We start from the raw sequence: 16255 nt of genomic DNA on the forward strand, positions 1-16255 counted from the left end.
AAATGAGAACCTAAAAATAATGGCCTACAATTGACTGTAATTGTGTTGGTTTGCTTTGCATTTAGATTTCTCAATGGCTGCCTTTCAGAAAGGCTCATCTATCCACTGCAATGCAGATTTTGTCATCATATAAATAAATAGTAATTGTAATCAGACACTTATCTTGCTACCATAGAACCTAAATTTACACTTTCCCCTTTCCCTTTGTAGCAGAGGCCTCAGAAGTGTTAGAAATGACATAAAGTAAAAGAGAACTTCAAAATTAAAAAACAAGGTTCCAGGATCATCACAACTCAGATTTTATTCAACAGCAAAGTTGAAGGAAATATTGGATATTTTTTCCTCCCTGGACAAATGTTTCCAATGGATATTAAAAATAAAAACATCATCTCTAAATAAACTCACAATGTAATTATTTTTCATTAAATATATTTGTTTGGCCAAAGAACAAAAACAAAAAAGTTAGAACCCGTTGTACAAAACCAAAAAATAATCCCTTGCAAACTTGTAACACTGTAGCAATGATGATGCCGATTCAGATGTCTCACCATTTTCATGAATCTGTGGAAACTATTATTTTACTTTGAACCAAAAAAGAAAAAACCTTGGATAGCATCAAGCCAATTTTAGAGGCAATTGAGGCTTAGAATAGCTACAGGGAGAGAACAGACCTAGTGCCTTCATTCACAATTTGTGCTAGTAATTTGGGAGAAATATAGGGCTATTTAAGAGACGGCAGAAAAAGAAGTTAGAAGCATTGCAGTGTTATAGTGCACAGTACAGTGAAAACCTGCAAATGACTTATTCTAGGGAACTATAACTGTGGCAGAGCACAGAGGATGGAGACACTGTTGCCAAAGGATAATGACAGTGATGATGGTGCAGAAGTTTAAGCAGTTAATACTTTTAATCTTTTTTTGGAATCAGGTGTGAGCCGACTCTTGGGATGGGTTGGGAAAATCTCGCTCTCTCCACCTTCCTCTTACAGTAGCTGCTTCTCCTCTCTACCTCCCAACTTCCAGATAAAGCACCTGCAAGTGCCAGGTTTGGTTTTGTAGGCATGCAGTTTGGAAGCATCATATTTTATTTAGAATGCCTATTCCAGCATTAAAAATTTAAAAGTTCCTCTGATGGACGCTGCTTAGTGGTCTTCGCGTTAGCCACATCCAATGGACTGCAATTAGAAGTTAATTAAAGCAATGTAGTTTTTGACTAGCAATGCGGGAGATGGGATCGGGGAAAGGAACAGATGCAGGGAATGGAAAGAAAAGTGAGTGCTTTAACCATAGTCCATAATCCAAGGTGTGCACATGTGGGCTTCTCTCGCTCTTTGTTTAATCTTTCCAGTTATAATATTTCCAGTTTAAAATGCGAGTTTCAATGGGAAGTTTCAGTTACAGTCATAAACAAAATCATAGTTGCTGGGCTCCTTTGGAATTGGTGGGGGAGCATCAGGAATCTGTATATTCTCCAAGTCAAGGAGACGCAGCTTTATCTCCATGCTGAGCAGCGTGTCCAAGTCATTTCGTGTCAGGTCACTCATCATATCCTTCCCAAGGAGGGCATTCAATCCATCGGTCCAGATACAGTACTGCCATGGAAGACAAGAACCTTCATTAAGTCCAGACCTAACCTGCTATCTCATGCAAACAAATCAGCCAACCGCGTCATCTCCAGTGCATTTATGCTCCAGTGACTTAAGAACATCTCTAAAATTAAACTAGACAGATGTGCTTAAGCACTTCTTTGGCTTCATTTTAAACATATTTATTAGCTAGTGATTTAGTGTGAAACTTCTAAATGTTTCAAACAGCTGGTCAGAATGTGGTAACAAAAATTTTGGGAAACATCAAAAGAAATGAAAAATGTTCCATTTAAAAAAAAATGGGGAATTTCTCTGGTGTGTGGGCTTCTTGCTTGGAAAATTTCAAACACAGTGACAATTTTCTTTGTTTTTAGTCAAAAATTTTTTATTTTTTTTAAAAAAGGCCTTTTTTCCAAATTGAAAATTTTCACATTCAATCAGCTCTAATATTTGATAAACCAGAAAAATGTATACAGTAAACCAAGTAGTTTCTAAAAGACACTTCTCCTTCAATATCAAGAGTGCCACTTTGTATCGTGATATTTAGTCTTCCCACTAATTAATATATTCATAGATTCATAGATTGTAGGGCTGAAAGGGACCTTGAGAGGTCATCGAGTCCAGTCACTTGCCCTCATGGCAGGACCAAATACTGTCCAGACCATCCCTGATAGACATTTATCTAACCTACTCTTAAATATCTCCAGAGATGGAGATTCCACAACCTCCCTAGGCAATTTATTCCAGTGTTTAATCACCCTGACAGTTAGGAACTTTTTCCTAATGTCCAACCTAAACCTCCCTTGCTGCAGTTTAAGCCCATTGCTTCTTGTTCTATCCTTAGAGGCTAAGATGAATAAGTTTTCTCCCTCCTCCTTATGACACCATCTTAGATACTTGAAAACTGCTATCATGTCCCCTCTCAGTCTTCTCTTTTCCAAACTAAACAAACCCAATTCTTTCAGCTTTCCTTCACAGGTCATGTTCTCTAGACCTTTAATCATTCTTGTTGCTCTTCTCTGGACCCTCTCCAATTTCTCCACATCTTTCTTGAAATACGGTGCCCAGAACTGGACACAATATTCCAGTTGAGGCCTAACCAGCACAGAGTAGAGTGGAAGAATGACTTCTCGTGTCTTGCTAATAACACACCTGTTAATGCATCCCAGAATCATGTTTGCTTTTTTTGCAACAGCATCACACTGTTGACTCATATTTAGCTTGTGGTCCACCATAACCCCTAGATCCCTTTCTGCCATACTCCTTCCTGGACAGTCTCTTCCCATTCTGTACGTGTGAAATGGATTGTTCCTTCCTAAGTGGAGCACTTTGCATTTGTGTTTATTAAACTTCATCCTGTTTACCTCAGACCATTTCTCCAATTTGTCCAGATCATTTTGAATTATGACCCTATCCTCCAAAGCCAGTTTGGTATCATCTGCAAACTTAATAAACATACTTTCTATGCCATTATCTAAGTCGTTGATGAAGATATTAAACAGAGCTGGTCCCAAAACAGACCCCTGCGCAACCCCACTTGTTATACCTTTCCAGCAGGATTGGGAACCATTAATAACTACTCTCTGAGTACAGTTATCCAGCCAGGTATGCACCCACCTTATAGTAGCCCCATCTAAGTTGTATTTGCCTAGTTTATTGATAAGAATATCATGCAAGACTGTATCAAATGCCTTACTAAAGTCTAGGTATACCACATCCACCGCTTCTCCCTTATCCACAAGACTCGTTATCCTATCAAAGAAAGCTATCAGATTGGTTTGACGTGATTTGTTCTTTACAAATCCATGCTGGCTATTCCCTATCACCTTACCACCTTCCAAGTGTTTACAGATGATTTCCTTAATTACTTCCTCCATTATCGTCCCTGGCACAGAAGTTAAACTAACTGGTCTGTAGTTTCCTGGGTTGTTTTTTATTTACCTTTTTATAGATGGGCACTATATTTACCCTTTTCCAGTCTTCTGGAATCTCTCCTGTCTCCCATGATTTTCCAAAGATAATAGCTAGAGGCTCAGATATCTCCTCTATTAGCTCCTTGAGTATTCTAGGATGCATTTCATCAGACCCTGGTGACTTGCAGGCATCTAACTTTTCTAAGTGATTTTTAACTTGTTCTTTTTTTATTTCATCTTCTAAACCTACCCCCTTCCCATTAGCATTCCCTATGTTAGGCATTCCTTCAGACGTCTCGGTGAAGACTGAAACAAAATCATTAAACATCTCTGCCATTTCCAAATTTTCTGTTACTGTTTCTCCCTCCTCACTGAGCAGTGGGCCTACCCTGTTCTTGGTCTTCCTCTTGCTTCTAAATCAAACAACCCATCTATATTTAATCATAAACCATTAAAAGCCTGATCCAAGTTTCATGTAATGTAAGGGAATCTTTTCATTGACATCAATTGGAGTCAAATTGGACCATGGGTGAAAGTAATTTAAAGGACTTACCGGTATGCTGGAGTCCTGGGGCAGCAGGGCTTGGGCTAGGGCTGGGGTAGCGACAGCAGGGCTCCGGTGGTGATTTAAAGGGCCCGGGGCTCCGGGACCTTTAAATCCCCCGCCCCCCTAGCCCGGCTTCTGGGGCTCCTGCAGTGATTTAAAGCCATGGGCCCTTTAAATCACCACCGGAGAAGCCAGTCCAGTCCGGCGTGGGGTACTGGCTCTTGCCGGTATGCCGTACCAGCTCGTACAGGCTTACTTTCACCTCTGAATTGGATCTATGTTGATCTATTACTTAGCTACATGGAAAAATATATTTGCCATAAATGCTAATTATATTGTGGAAACTAAAGTATGTATTATAGGGAAAAAATCCTGCACTATCAGAGAGGTGGATTAGAAAACCTAACAGGACTTTTCAGATATCTAATTTTTGTGATATCACAATCATATATTTGATTTTAAAATACGTTTGATCTGATCAAATATATTTCACATCATATATCCAGTATACAAATATGTAATATAGTATATAACTACACACAGTACGTAGGTGAGGTTGCGTACAAATACATATTAAGTACGTGTATATGTATATGTGTGTATACAAACTCACATACACAAGAACAAGGATACGCAAACACACACACACACATATATGTAACCTATACATAAGCACCTCTTTATGTTAATAAATATGTATAGATCTATTTTCCTGAGCAGGAAACTAAATTACTTGCAGTAGTATGAAGTTAATCAATGTTCTGTCCTTCATAAAAAATTAAATGTCAAGTTATCCTGGCATAATTCTAAACAGCTTTGTTTGGCCTGTAAAGAACCTCTTCTCTTGCTGTCTCTCTCCCTCTCTCTTTTTTTTAAACAGGAAATGCAATCTCACTCCAAAGCTGACAGCTTGAGATAAACATAAGCTGAATAACTGTTTTAAATAAGCAACAAACCCAGGGGAGGTTGGTGAACAAGAGTCAACGTCTATCAAATCACTTCCATTTATTACTACGAACCATTTACGCAACTATGAACAAAAGTACTTGAATGGTATCATCTAAAAATAAAAAGATTTCAATCATGAACTCATGTGTCCTAGCTTACAAGGGGAAAATTAAATCCACCATAAATGCATTTTTATCTTACAAATGTTTCTGCTACATTTCATGCCAAAGGATGGACTTTAAAATTAGCCAACCGTGTGCTATAAGTTATAGCCAAACTTACAGATAGCTACAGCTGATTGTGTGCTGCACAAGGAAAGAAAAAGAATATTGATAAGAATCAGCGAAAAAAACCTCAGTGTATGTCTACACTAGGAAAAAAGCATGTATTTTTAAAACATGAGAGTTAACACTTCAAAATCCTTGAGTAAAATTCTGCACCACTGAAGTCAGTGGCAAAATTCTCATTGTGTTCAATGGAGCCAGGATTTCACCTTTAATGTAGACAAGGCAAGTTGTACTGTTAATGTGTTAGCTGCTTAGTGAGGAATTTATGGTTAGAGCTCTGCACGGATATAAAAACGAGGATCTGCATCTGCCAGAATCAACCTGCAATCCATTCTGCGATCTGCTAGCCATCTTTTACCTGTATCCACATCAGCAAGCCTTCTCAAGGGCTGGCGACAGAGGGTGCAGGGAAGGGAGCGAGTGGGGGTGCGGGGTCTTGCAGGGAAGAGGCAGCACAAGGGTGGGGACGGGGGGTAACGGGCAGTGCGGGGGCAAGACTCAAGGAGAAGGGGTGGTGCAGGGAGGTGGGGTGGCTGGGGGCCTGGGCTATCGCATCGTGTGCTGCTCCTGGGTGCTTGCGAGCAACGGCAAATGGCAGCAGCAGTGCGTGTTGCATCGCAGTGAGTCAGAGGGGTGGGGCGCCAGGGCCCCGCCTGCTCCAATCCCCATGTTCGGGGGTGGGCCCTGCTGCCCAGGAGCCGGCAGGCTCGGACTGGGAGCGCGGCCAGTGCTACCGGGCCGGGCCATGGGGGGGATGTTGGCGCTGCCCGAGGGGCCCAAGCTGCTGGGCAGGAAGCAGTGCGGTGAGTGCGTGGTGCACAGCCCAGACTCCGACCTGCTGCCCAGCCCTAGCTACTGGCCTCCGTCCCCAAGCATGCTGTGTCCCCCGGGCTGTCCGAGCCAGGCACTGCCAGTGAATAGAGCCCTGTGTGGCTGTATCTGCATCTGATCCACTATCCGCAAAAAATGGTCTGCAGATATCTGCGGATTTGCAGGGCTCCGTTTATGGTTCACATTGACCAGCTAATATGGTTTCAAACTCTAACGTGCCCTGTCTACAATAGGATTTTAAATCATGCTAAGCTTTCATGTTTTAAATATACATTTTCCCCCTAGAGTAGACAAGCCTCCAAGAAAGAACAAAAAGCTGACCTGAAAATAAAATTCCTGCTGAACACACAGCTCCTTGCTGTTTTGCAAATTCACCGTTTCCTTAAACATTTCTATAAGAAAGATTTATTGAAAATGGTTTTGCCAGGATTCACTTTATCAGGAGAAGTAAAGGAATAATTGCAAAAGAAATGGAGGTGCTTTTACGTGTGGAAGCATGCTGGAAAGCTCTCCACGTAATATCTGATCCTCTGATGTAACCAGCGCTCCCTCAGCGCAAGCATCTCAGTGCACTGGTGAGGGCAGAGCCATGGTCCTCCTCTGGTTCAAACATAGCTGATTTGGAGCCCCTTCCAGTTCCTTGCAACCTTCTTCTGGCCACCTATTATGTGGGTGCAGTGGATGGAGAAAGGGACTCCTTGTCTCATCTCCACTTTGGCAAGTGAACCTAATCAGACATATATAATTTAGGAAACTGCTAGAAATCCTACTGAGCTGGTGGAAAAATTACAGCACTGATTCAGAGCTATTTCTTTCACAAAACAGACTAAAGAGCCACTGAAGAATCAACTCAATTTAATACAGACTAATTTTAATGAAGTGGCAGTGAAACCTAATTATAACCAGTCTCACTAGCTTCTCTGTCAAAACGCAGGGATGGAATATTCCACTTTTTTTTTTTTGGTATTCAGTCAAAACCATCTCAGCATTCAAAGGAAAAACAAATACGATGGTGTGATCTCAAAGTGTTCAGACCGCTGGACAGCAATGAGCTTTGACAGATGGCTAAGCTGTATTGCCAAATTTAAGAGATCATGAGTCAGGCCCCCCAAAACAATGATGGTAGCTCAGACATCATGAGTTTAAAAAATTGGGTTCATTTTATTTGCTTTCTGGTTTTTAAGCCTTTAAACACACCAAATATTGAGAGAGAAATCTCAAAAGTTGGGAACACTGCTAAGTTAAGTTAACACTGCTAAATTAAGACCAATTAGGACATTTCCGTACCACCAGCAGAAATTTAGGCTGGGTTTTTGGTGGGGGAACCTGTGACGCTACAGCAGGGCCTGAGTGGCAGCCCCTTGCAGCCAGCTGATTGGCCCATGCTGATATATAAACCAGGAAACCATTACAGGGAGCGGTCTGAGCTGCCTGCTTCCTCCCCCTTCAGACCTTGCCTTGCTGTGAACCCGACACCCGGTTCATGTCTGACTCTGCTACTTGCCTCCTGTTTGCAATTCAGAGCCTCACTCTTGCTTCCTAGCATCCTGACTTGACTCAACCCCCCATCCGCTACTCATCTCTTCACCACAACTTGGTAGCTGATCCATGCAGGCTGGCTGTCCACGGCCCAGCCCTGACACTGGCTCTTGCTTTTCTGGTCACAAACACAGACTTTTTCAGGCATGCCAATTTTGTTTTAAATGAGCTGGACAAAGTTGAAGGTAAAAACAGAGGAGGATGTTTAGGAAAAGATTACAAGGCCTCTGTTAGTTCATTAGAAGATGGCAGTAGTCATATGCTGCATTTTCTGGTGGATGTAACTGAAATATTTACTAATTTCTGTGACAATTTGCCCCTAAGAGCCAACATGGATTATAATTAAATTGTTGCAGAATTTATGGCAGAAAGAACCCAGCATGAGTCCAGTCTAGAGGTTGAAGAGCACTACGTCTTGTCTAAAACAATCACTCTTTGCAGTAGCTGAAGCTTTGGGAGCTCTAGAAACGTTATTGTTAACTTCTCTTAACTGAAGATTTGCCATCAAATCACTTCCTGGAACGAAAAACCATCTAAGTGACGTTGAAAAATTAATCCTCAGAAAAAGCCAAATGAGCTTCTATCTGAATTAACGTCTGTTTGAAAGATTTTAGCCAGAACTGCAAATGTGAAAGCTGCATACCTAATGCACTTTAGTTGTCCTTTCTTGTGCTAAGCATCCTTCTAAGTTTATATCTGGAAATCCCAAATACTTTGAGACAATCATTTGTGATGCTTCCACCTTCAATTTGGAAATTGACCATTATCTTCCAAGGTGTATGCTTCTTTGGGGGTGGGCTGTTTTGTTTTGCTTTTTTATTTGCACCATTGGCTCACAGAGCTCTGTCCCATCACACATAGTGGATACAGCAGAATGTATAGTGTTATGTGCCAGCGGCATGCTTAACAACATTAAACTGAGAACAAGGGGGATGTGCCACTCAGTTGCATAAAAGGCCAATGTGTTTGTATCCATAAACTCCACTGATGGTATGGGAGTGTGGTCAAGACTAGCTGATGATGCCTGTTGGTGTTTAACAGTCTTGATAGTACAGGCCAGGGATGTTATACTGAGGTTAACTTGATTATTCTGTAATCTTGTATGAATTGATTATTGGTCACACAGGAGAACATTGAAGTTTTATTTGTATTCACTTGGGAGAATTACCCACTTTCCAGTGATTAAGGTAGATTGAATTAAGAAGAGGAGCTCTTACCACACCAGGAAAGGAGAAGGGGGGACTTATGAGTGAGCACAGCCCTCCCAAAACAGGAGACAAGGGAGAGGTCTCTCTCTGTTTTATTATTATTTGTATTACTGTATCACCTAGGAGCTCCACTCATGGACCAGGATTCTATTGTGCTAGATGCTGGACAGACACAGAACAAAAAGACTGTCCCTGAAAACTTACAATCTTTATAGAGGTGGGAGAGCTGTGTACCCCACCCCATCTCACCCTTGTTTCCCCTTACTTTAACCTCTACTTACCTCATGCTTATCAGGAGCGATGAAATTCAGTTGGCCATTTGAGTCATACAATATAGAGAAAGCAAGCTCAAGCACCTCCTGGAAGAACACAGTCATAAAGAAACCCATATTAGAAGTCCATAAGAAAGAGTCACACATTCACACCTTGCTCTCTTCCCTGCCAACAACTCGGAAGAAAACTGAAATACTTTACCATATGCACCAGAATAAAATGATACTCACCTGAAATGCTACTTCATTTCCGGCCAATTCTGCCATGGTGCCAGCATATCACAAGAGACACTGACAACAGAACCAATACTGGTGCCAATGGGACTTAGGCAAGGCTAAAAATCGGAGTAGCAGGGACAGTGTGAGGTTCCAACTTAGCTTAGAGTTTGGGTTCTGGTTTGAGCTGTGCCATGGCTAGGGTCTGAGATCAGAGACACCGAAACCTCACAAAGCCATAGCCCCATAAGACAGATATCTCACAAGGACAATTCATTTTCTGATATTTGTGCCATCGTTGGTGCCAGAAATCTTACAGAATTATCCATTCTCAGGAGATTTCTGCCATTTTGATGCCATCTTAACCAGAAGAGGCAAATGTGTCCCGTGCGGGTTTGGATCCAACCACACAGAGGGAAATCCCCAAGGAGCACAGAAGGCTTCCACAGCTGATTCTTTACCCTCCTCTCAGGGCCCACTCCCACCAGTGTAGGGGACATTTTGGGGATGGGAGGGTTCAAACAGACCTGCACTCTGGTGCTTCCCACTATTGTAACACCCTTTAGAGAGTCATTACAAGCTGGTGTAACATAAAGCAGCTCTGTAGCTACACAGAGTTGCCCTGAATAATATAAGGAAGGAAGGCAGAAACATGGTGAAAAGCTACCTGTGTGTTTCTCCTCACATGCACTTCCACTGTTGCCCCCAAGACTCTGCCCCACAGTATAACCACCTTCAAACTTTTCCACCACTCCACCCCCTGCCTACATCTCTACCCTCATTTCTTCTACTCTCGCTCCCCCACTCCTCATGTTCCAGCCCAAGCTTCTTTCCTCACTACCTCATTCAATTCCTTCCCATTTCAGATTCAGTGCCTTATTCCATGCTGTCCTCTCTGCATTGTACAGACTCCTAAATCAGGTGCTAACTCCCTACCTCTTCTCCTTTCAACCCCTTCTGAGAACTCAGGAGTCCCACAAAACCTACTAGCAATAACTCCTACCCTCCATGCTCTGCTCTTCAAAAATGCCACATCTGTGTGTCTAATCAGATTGTAAGATCTTTGGGTTGAGCAGCCGGGGTCTGTGTATGTGTGTGTGTAGAAAATCTGGCTGTTGCTTTTGTTTAACAGGTCATACTTGTTGCAAGTTCATGTAAGCTCTAGAGCTATATTATAAACTCCGACACAACACTGGGTACATAATTGGTGTCTAACAAATACTGTAATAATAAGGATAAATTAATAAGTTTCTCAATGTGGTTCACATTCTTATTTCCATTTCAAATGGTTTTAGAGAGCATATAGTGCTACAAATAAAAAATGTTAGCTCCTCCCATGCATCTATCTGAGATATTACTGTTTTTGTTGTTCAGTTATACAGATCTCAAATAAGTTTTTTTTTTTGAGGGGGAGGTTGGAAAGAGATGATCAATTTTCTCCCCTATGTATCTGAACTGGAATTTTCAAAGGAGCCTAAGGGAAATAGTTAAGCATGCAACCTCTATTGAAAGTCAATGGGAATCAAGTTCCTTTGAAAATGCCAGCCTATGTAAATAAATAGTCAGCATTTATCAACAGTGACCACACTGCTATCTAAGGTACTGTGGTATTTCCATATGCTGAAACTAGCAAGTAGATGTGGTATATCAGTTATTGTAGCATGTCTCAATATCAACTCTGACTAGTTTTTACCACACACTAACAGTAATTAGTGAAGTGACTAGTGTAGCCTCTACTTGGTGGACTCAGAAATATATCCCTCCATATCATTGGCCCAGTTCTTTTTACCCCCTTGTTTCCTGGTCAGTGGCCCTATAACACTGATTGTCTTTACAGGCTCTCTTGAAGAAGGAGAGAAGAGAGGCATACAACAATTGTTCCTACACTGCTAGAAGCTACAGGAGCACTGCTTCCAACATTCACGATATTGAGGATCAATAATGAAACAACTGTAAATCTGTGGTGGTTATAGCAAATATACCAGGCCAGATTTGATCACAGGTACACAGAGCCAGAGTAGCTCCATTGACTTCAGTGGAGTTACTCCAGATTTACACTGGTGTAACAAGACCAGAATCTGGACTACAAACTTTAAGTTACACCCTATACATACTTTCTGGTTGACCTGAAACTTCAGTATTACATGGCAGAAATTCTTGCTTTCCTCAGGGTGTGGGTATTATCTCAAACTTGCTGTATTTCTAGAACATACAAAAGGAGCTCTCTGGGTTAATTCCCAGAGGGAGCAACAGCTCCTGGCTCTACAGATGCACTCAGCTATCAAATTGTTTATAGTTCATGCAGTTATTTTCTGTGTTAGGCATGTCTCTTAAGCGTATCTTATTAAGAGTAATGACTGCATGCCAGAACCAAATTTACCTCTGCCCATACAAGCCTGGCCTTATTTCCTCTCAGAGTGTTATCAATTACTGACATCAGAAAATGCCAAGTCGTGAAATAAAATGTGCCGGGGAGGGAGCCTGTACTATGAAGCTACTGAATTTCCAGAAGGTCACCAACAAATCCTGTACATAGGACTGGGGATTGAAAGAACCAATAACAAACAGTATGATGCTCCAAGCTCAGCCTTTCTGTCAGATATCTCCTTCTCAACATTCTCCAGCTAACTCTCCCCCTCAACTCGCCACCCGGGTTGAAGACCCCACTGGTAATGGATCCAGTCCCGGCTCCTACCTATATCCCTACATGCCATGCCCTGCAGTCATTGCCACGTCTTGCACCCATTTTGCTCTATTATCACTCATTTCTCTCCCTCTTTCCCATGTTCTTTCATTTGCCTTTTTGTCTCTTTTGTCTTTTTTTTGCTGTCTTACTTTCAGTGTTTCATTCAGTCCATTAAACTTTCTCATCATTATCTCCTTCCCTTTCTGCCTCCCTCTAAAAACCCAGTTCTCAACCTCTCTGTGTTCACTTCTCCCTTCTAACTCTTTCCACCAGCTCCTCTCTCTGTCCTAGATCCATCCTTTCTCTCACAATCCTTTCAATTTTCTCCCTACTTCCAACTCTGTTTCACTTCCTCCCCTGCACCCATTCCTTCATCACTTCTAACTTCTCCCTTTCCCCTGGTTTTGCTCTCCCTCCCTCTCTCTCTCTTCCTTTCTTCCCTGGTGAATTCTTCTCTGCCCCTTCCTGTATTTACAAGAGGAATCAATGCTTGGAACCAGAGATGTCTCTCTCATTGAAATAGAGTGTGAACACTCTGCTTAAAGTTACTGGCCACTCCCTGCTTCAGCCTCATGGGGAATCCTTTACAGAAGAGATGTGAGCAGATCTCCTCTCCCACAATGTCTGCTTGCCTCTCTGGCTGCTATACCTGGTCCCATCGTGCAGGCCAATCAGAGACCGGATCAGGGAGCGGGGCAGCTTTTGATGATCAGATTTGCTACTGGTTAATTGTTATGCTGCAACTGCCTAAGGCTGAGGAGCACAAGCAATCACATGCAGCTGAAACTACCATGTGAGTGTCCTTCCATCTCATTGTGAGTGGTCTCATGGTTCCTACAGCCCACATCACAGGTTGGGAACCACAGGCCTATTAAGTCAATGCCAGGGCAGGATGATTTCCACCGTATACTACCTAGAATGTGTGCTGGTGTTCTTGTTCTGTGATAACCAAGGAGAAATCAAAGAGAACAGATGTTTCTGAAGAACGGAGAAGTAAGTAAATTAATTTCTGCTCACTAAAAATTCTCTACAGATGGAGAAAGTAAATAAGGAAGTGTTATTTACTTCTTCACATAACACAAGAACCAGCGGTCACCCAATGAAATTGACAGGCAGCAGGCTTAAAACAATCGAAAGTAAGTATTTCATCACACAACGCACAGTCAACTTATGAAACTCGTTGCCAGGGGATGTTGTGGAGGCCAAAACTACAATGGGGTTCAAAAAGATTTAGATAACCATTGATGGACCTATTCTCCATGAACTTATTAGCCTGGATGGGAAGAGATGGTGTCCCTAGCCTCTGTTTTTCAGAAGCTGGGAATGGGCGATAGGGGATGGATCACTTGATGATTACCTGTTCTGTTCATTCCCTCTGGGGCACCTGGCATTGGCCACTGTCGGAAGATAGGACACTGGGCTAGATGGGCCTTTGGTCTGACCCAGTATGGCCGTTCTTATGTTCTTAAACCTGCAAGTCAGCAAATGGAAGGGATGGCTGGGGAATACCCATGGCTAGATGAACGTGTCTCTCATACTTCCTTGTTAAATGGCTTTTAAATCAAATACAATTCATTTGCATAAAATATATTAATATTATATGAGAGGCACAAATGAGCCTAATAGTGAGCCTTAAAAATTGAACCCAATTTAAAAAGTGAGCAAGATTAAACAACCATGGATTCAAGTCTGCTTCTATCAAGCCATTCCAGTTTCATATGGCATCAAAATTCCAGTTCAGCTTTGTTCCTATTTATTTCTAAATGATCCCACTGGAAGAATAAGGGCTGATGTTGGCCAATGGAGAAATGATGAAGCTACTGTTAAGAACATTCTGCCAATTCTATTCCTGTGTGTAACACTGTCATTCTCTCATTTAATTTTCTTTTCTGCCTATGAATACACATTATATATAGCAAGCACCTTAATGTGTATTCGCTCTCTCTCGCTCTCTCTCTTTCTCTCTCTCCTCTGAAGGTGTCCTTTTAAATCCTCTCTTCAGCTGTGAAACTTCAACCCATGCTCCGTGCTTTGTAAATACAAAGAAAACAGGGTTTGTGAGATTTTGATACATCATTCTCAGCTGTCAAACTAAATTAAATTAAAATTTATCTAAGCAGTGCTGCAATATTCTGCACAGACTATTAAAATGTTGCAGACATTGTGTATACAGTCTGTATTACACAATAACTAACCTTCCAAATTCTGTTATTCCTAAAGCAGAAAATGAGGACATGGAAAAATCAACATCATAAAAGGAGTAATGACAAAGATTACTACAGTCTGTACCAAAAACTGAATTCAACAGCTATGGATGTAATTATGTTACCTATCAATTCCTGTCCTCCACGTCTTTGGTTAGCAGCTTTATGTCAGTCTATTGCAATTTTACCCTAGGAAATGGATCATTACTGACTGCTGAGGGCATACAAATCTGTAGCCCTTCTATTTAGCATTAAACTCTACTTAAACACTGCTGCTTTATAAAGATGACAAATTTTCATCACCCACTGTATGGTTTCTGTCTTTGTTTTTGTGGACAAATGAATGCCAAGATAAGGAAGCACTAAAAATACTTTATATATATCATATAGTTGCCACAGCCAAATGCTGTTGATGTCTCAGATGCAGCAATAAGTAGGAGCTGTGTGCAATCTATTGCGTGTACGTGTGTGTTTGTGTTCTGATTCAGAAAATTAACCAGGAAAATGTTTCCTTTCTTTTTTTGGTTTGGTTTTGATTTTCATTTGATAAGGCTTTTCATTTTCAATTAGGAATATCCTATAGTGAAAGAAGATGAGGCTAAACTCTATTTCAAAATGACTATTTTGCTCTATGAGCCAAATACAACTGATACTAATTACCTGTGTGGGAAACATACGCAAACAGAGCTTGAGATGGTCTGTCCCTCCAGCCATCTTGCACTCATCAGCGTAGTATCTTAGAATCAGCCATTGAGGGAACAGCTAGTTTCAGCTGTCTCTACCTGTCCACATCTCCTTCTCATTGTAGGAAAACACCAGAGGTGGGAAGGGACAGACAAAGGTACATTGCAATGGTTACGGGGGGAAGCTTTCACTGCACCCATCCCCACGGTGCCTGGCTCCAGATCTGTCATTAGTCCTGTGCTTTCATGAACATTAAACACACACATTTTGTTTTCAAAATTAAACACTACTGAAGTAGGAAATCCTATTTTCAATATTTTATGCTTCAGAATCTTTCTAAGCATCACAACTAGAGGTGGATCCAAAGCAGAACTTCAAAATATTCCTAATTTCAGGCGTTGACAGATTCAGATTCAAATCCCCTGGCTAGAACCCTGTGGTTTCAAGTCAGATCCAAAGCAATGAGGGTCTTATTCCCCCACTGAAATTCATATGCAGCACAAGTTGATGGAAGACTCATGAATATACCTGTTGGCCAGGGATTTCCACCTTTAAAGATGGCATAATTTCCCCAAGATCATTGGATCTCCCAAGCTCTCATAATTGAGAATTAACTTCTCAGCAAAAAAACAAAAACAAACACCAAGATTTTAGCACTATGAAACCTGAACACTAGCGCTAGCTTCAGCTTCTTGACCCCAAACTCTGAAAAATATCCTAAGCCTAATCTGGATCTGAACACTGCCTCCTCTTCTCAATCTCACTGAATGCATCATTGCTTCCGTAAAATTCAAATATCACATGGCATCCTTTCATCAGCATCATTTCATACCTGAAATCTGAAATTACTATAAACTGGACATAAATTGTATTTTTGCTGTGTGACAGGGATGCAGTGACAGATTCATCAGAGAATATGGAAAGCACAATTTATTTGTTTAATGAGGATAATGTTTCAGAAGGTAACATCATTAGGCCACTCATCATTAGTTACTGCTACTCTGTTAGACTCCCTAGAACCCAGCAGGAGCCGGCACTCCTGATCACTTCTCCGTATGTGTTGTGTTTATCCACAATTATCACAATGCACAGATGCCATGAAAGTTAAACATAGGGTTGAGCCCACTCAAGTAGGCTTGTCTAATAATTTGACTCACATGGTCCCAGATTAAAACAGAAAAAGACAGAAAAATAGAGAAAGTGTGTGCGTGTGTGTGTGTGTGTGTGTGTGTTCACATACAAATGGATTTGCAGCAAGCCAGAATGCAGTTATTCCAGGAAAGGTCAAGTTCACAGTCTTTGTATTTTGCAGAGTGAACATTTATAATAATTTGA

At 41.4% G+C, this 16255-nt stretch overlaps 1 protein-coding gene across 9 annotated transcripts in view; it reads right to left on the reverse strand.

Annotated features, from left to right (window-relative positions):
- Window positions 1-281: 281 nt before the first annotated feature.
- The window catches only part of ELMO1 (engulfment and cell motility 1), a 448062-nt gene continuing 432088 nt past the window's right edge, over window positions 282-16255 (reverse strand). For 7 of the 9 annotated variants that reach the window (XM_039523397.1, XM_039523396.1, XM_039523399.1 and 4 more), the window contains 2 exons: window positions 9140-9217; window positions 282-1591 (listed from right to left, as the gene is read on the reverse strand). In XM_039523397.1, the coding sequence (XP_039379331.1) occupies window positions 1391-1591; window positions 9140-9217 (279 nt within the window). In that variant the 3' untranslated portion in view covers window positions 282-1390. Of the gene's footprint in view, window positions 1592-9139; window positions 9218-13955; window positions 14062-16255 lie in introns of all 9 variants that reach the window. The other 2 variants (XR_005593822.1, XM_039523400.1) reach the window with 2 other exon arrangements.

This window comes from Mauremys reevesii, linkage group 2, assembly GCF_016161935.1.
Source record: "Mauremys reevesii isolate NIE-2019 linkage group 2, ASM1616193v1, whole genome shotgun sequence".
Classification (NCBI taxonomy): Eukaryota; Metazoa; Chordata; order Testudines; family Geoemydidae; genus Mauremys; species Mauremys reevesii.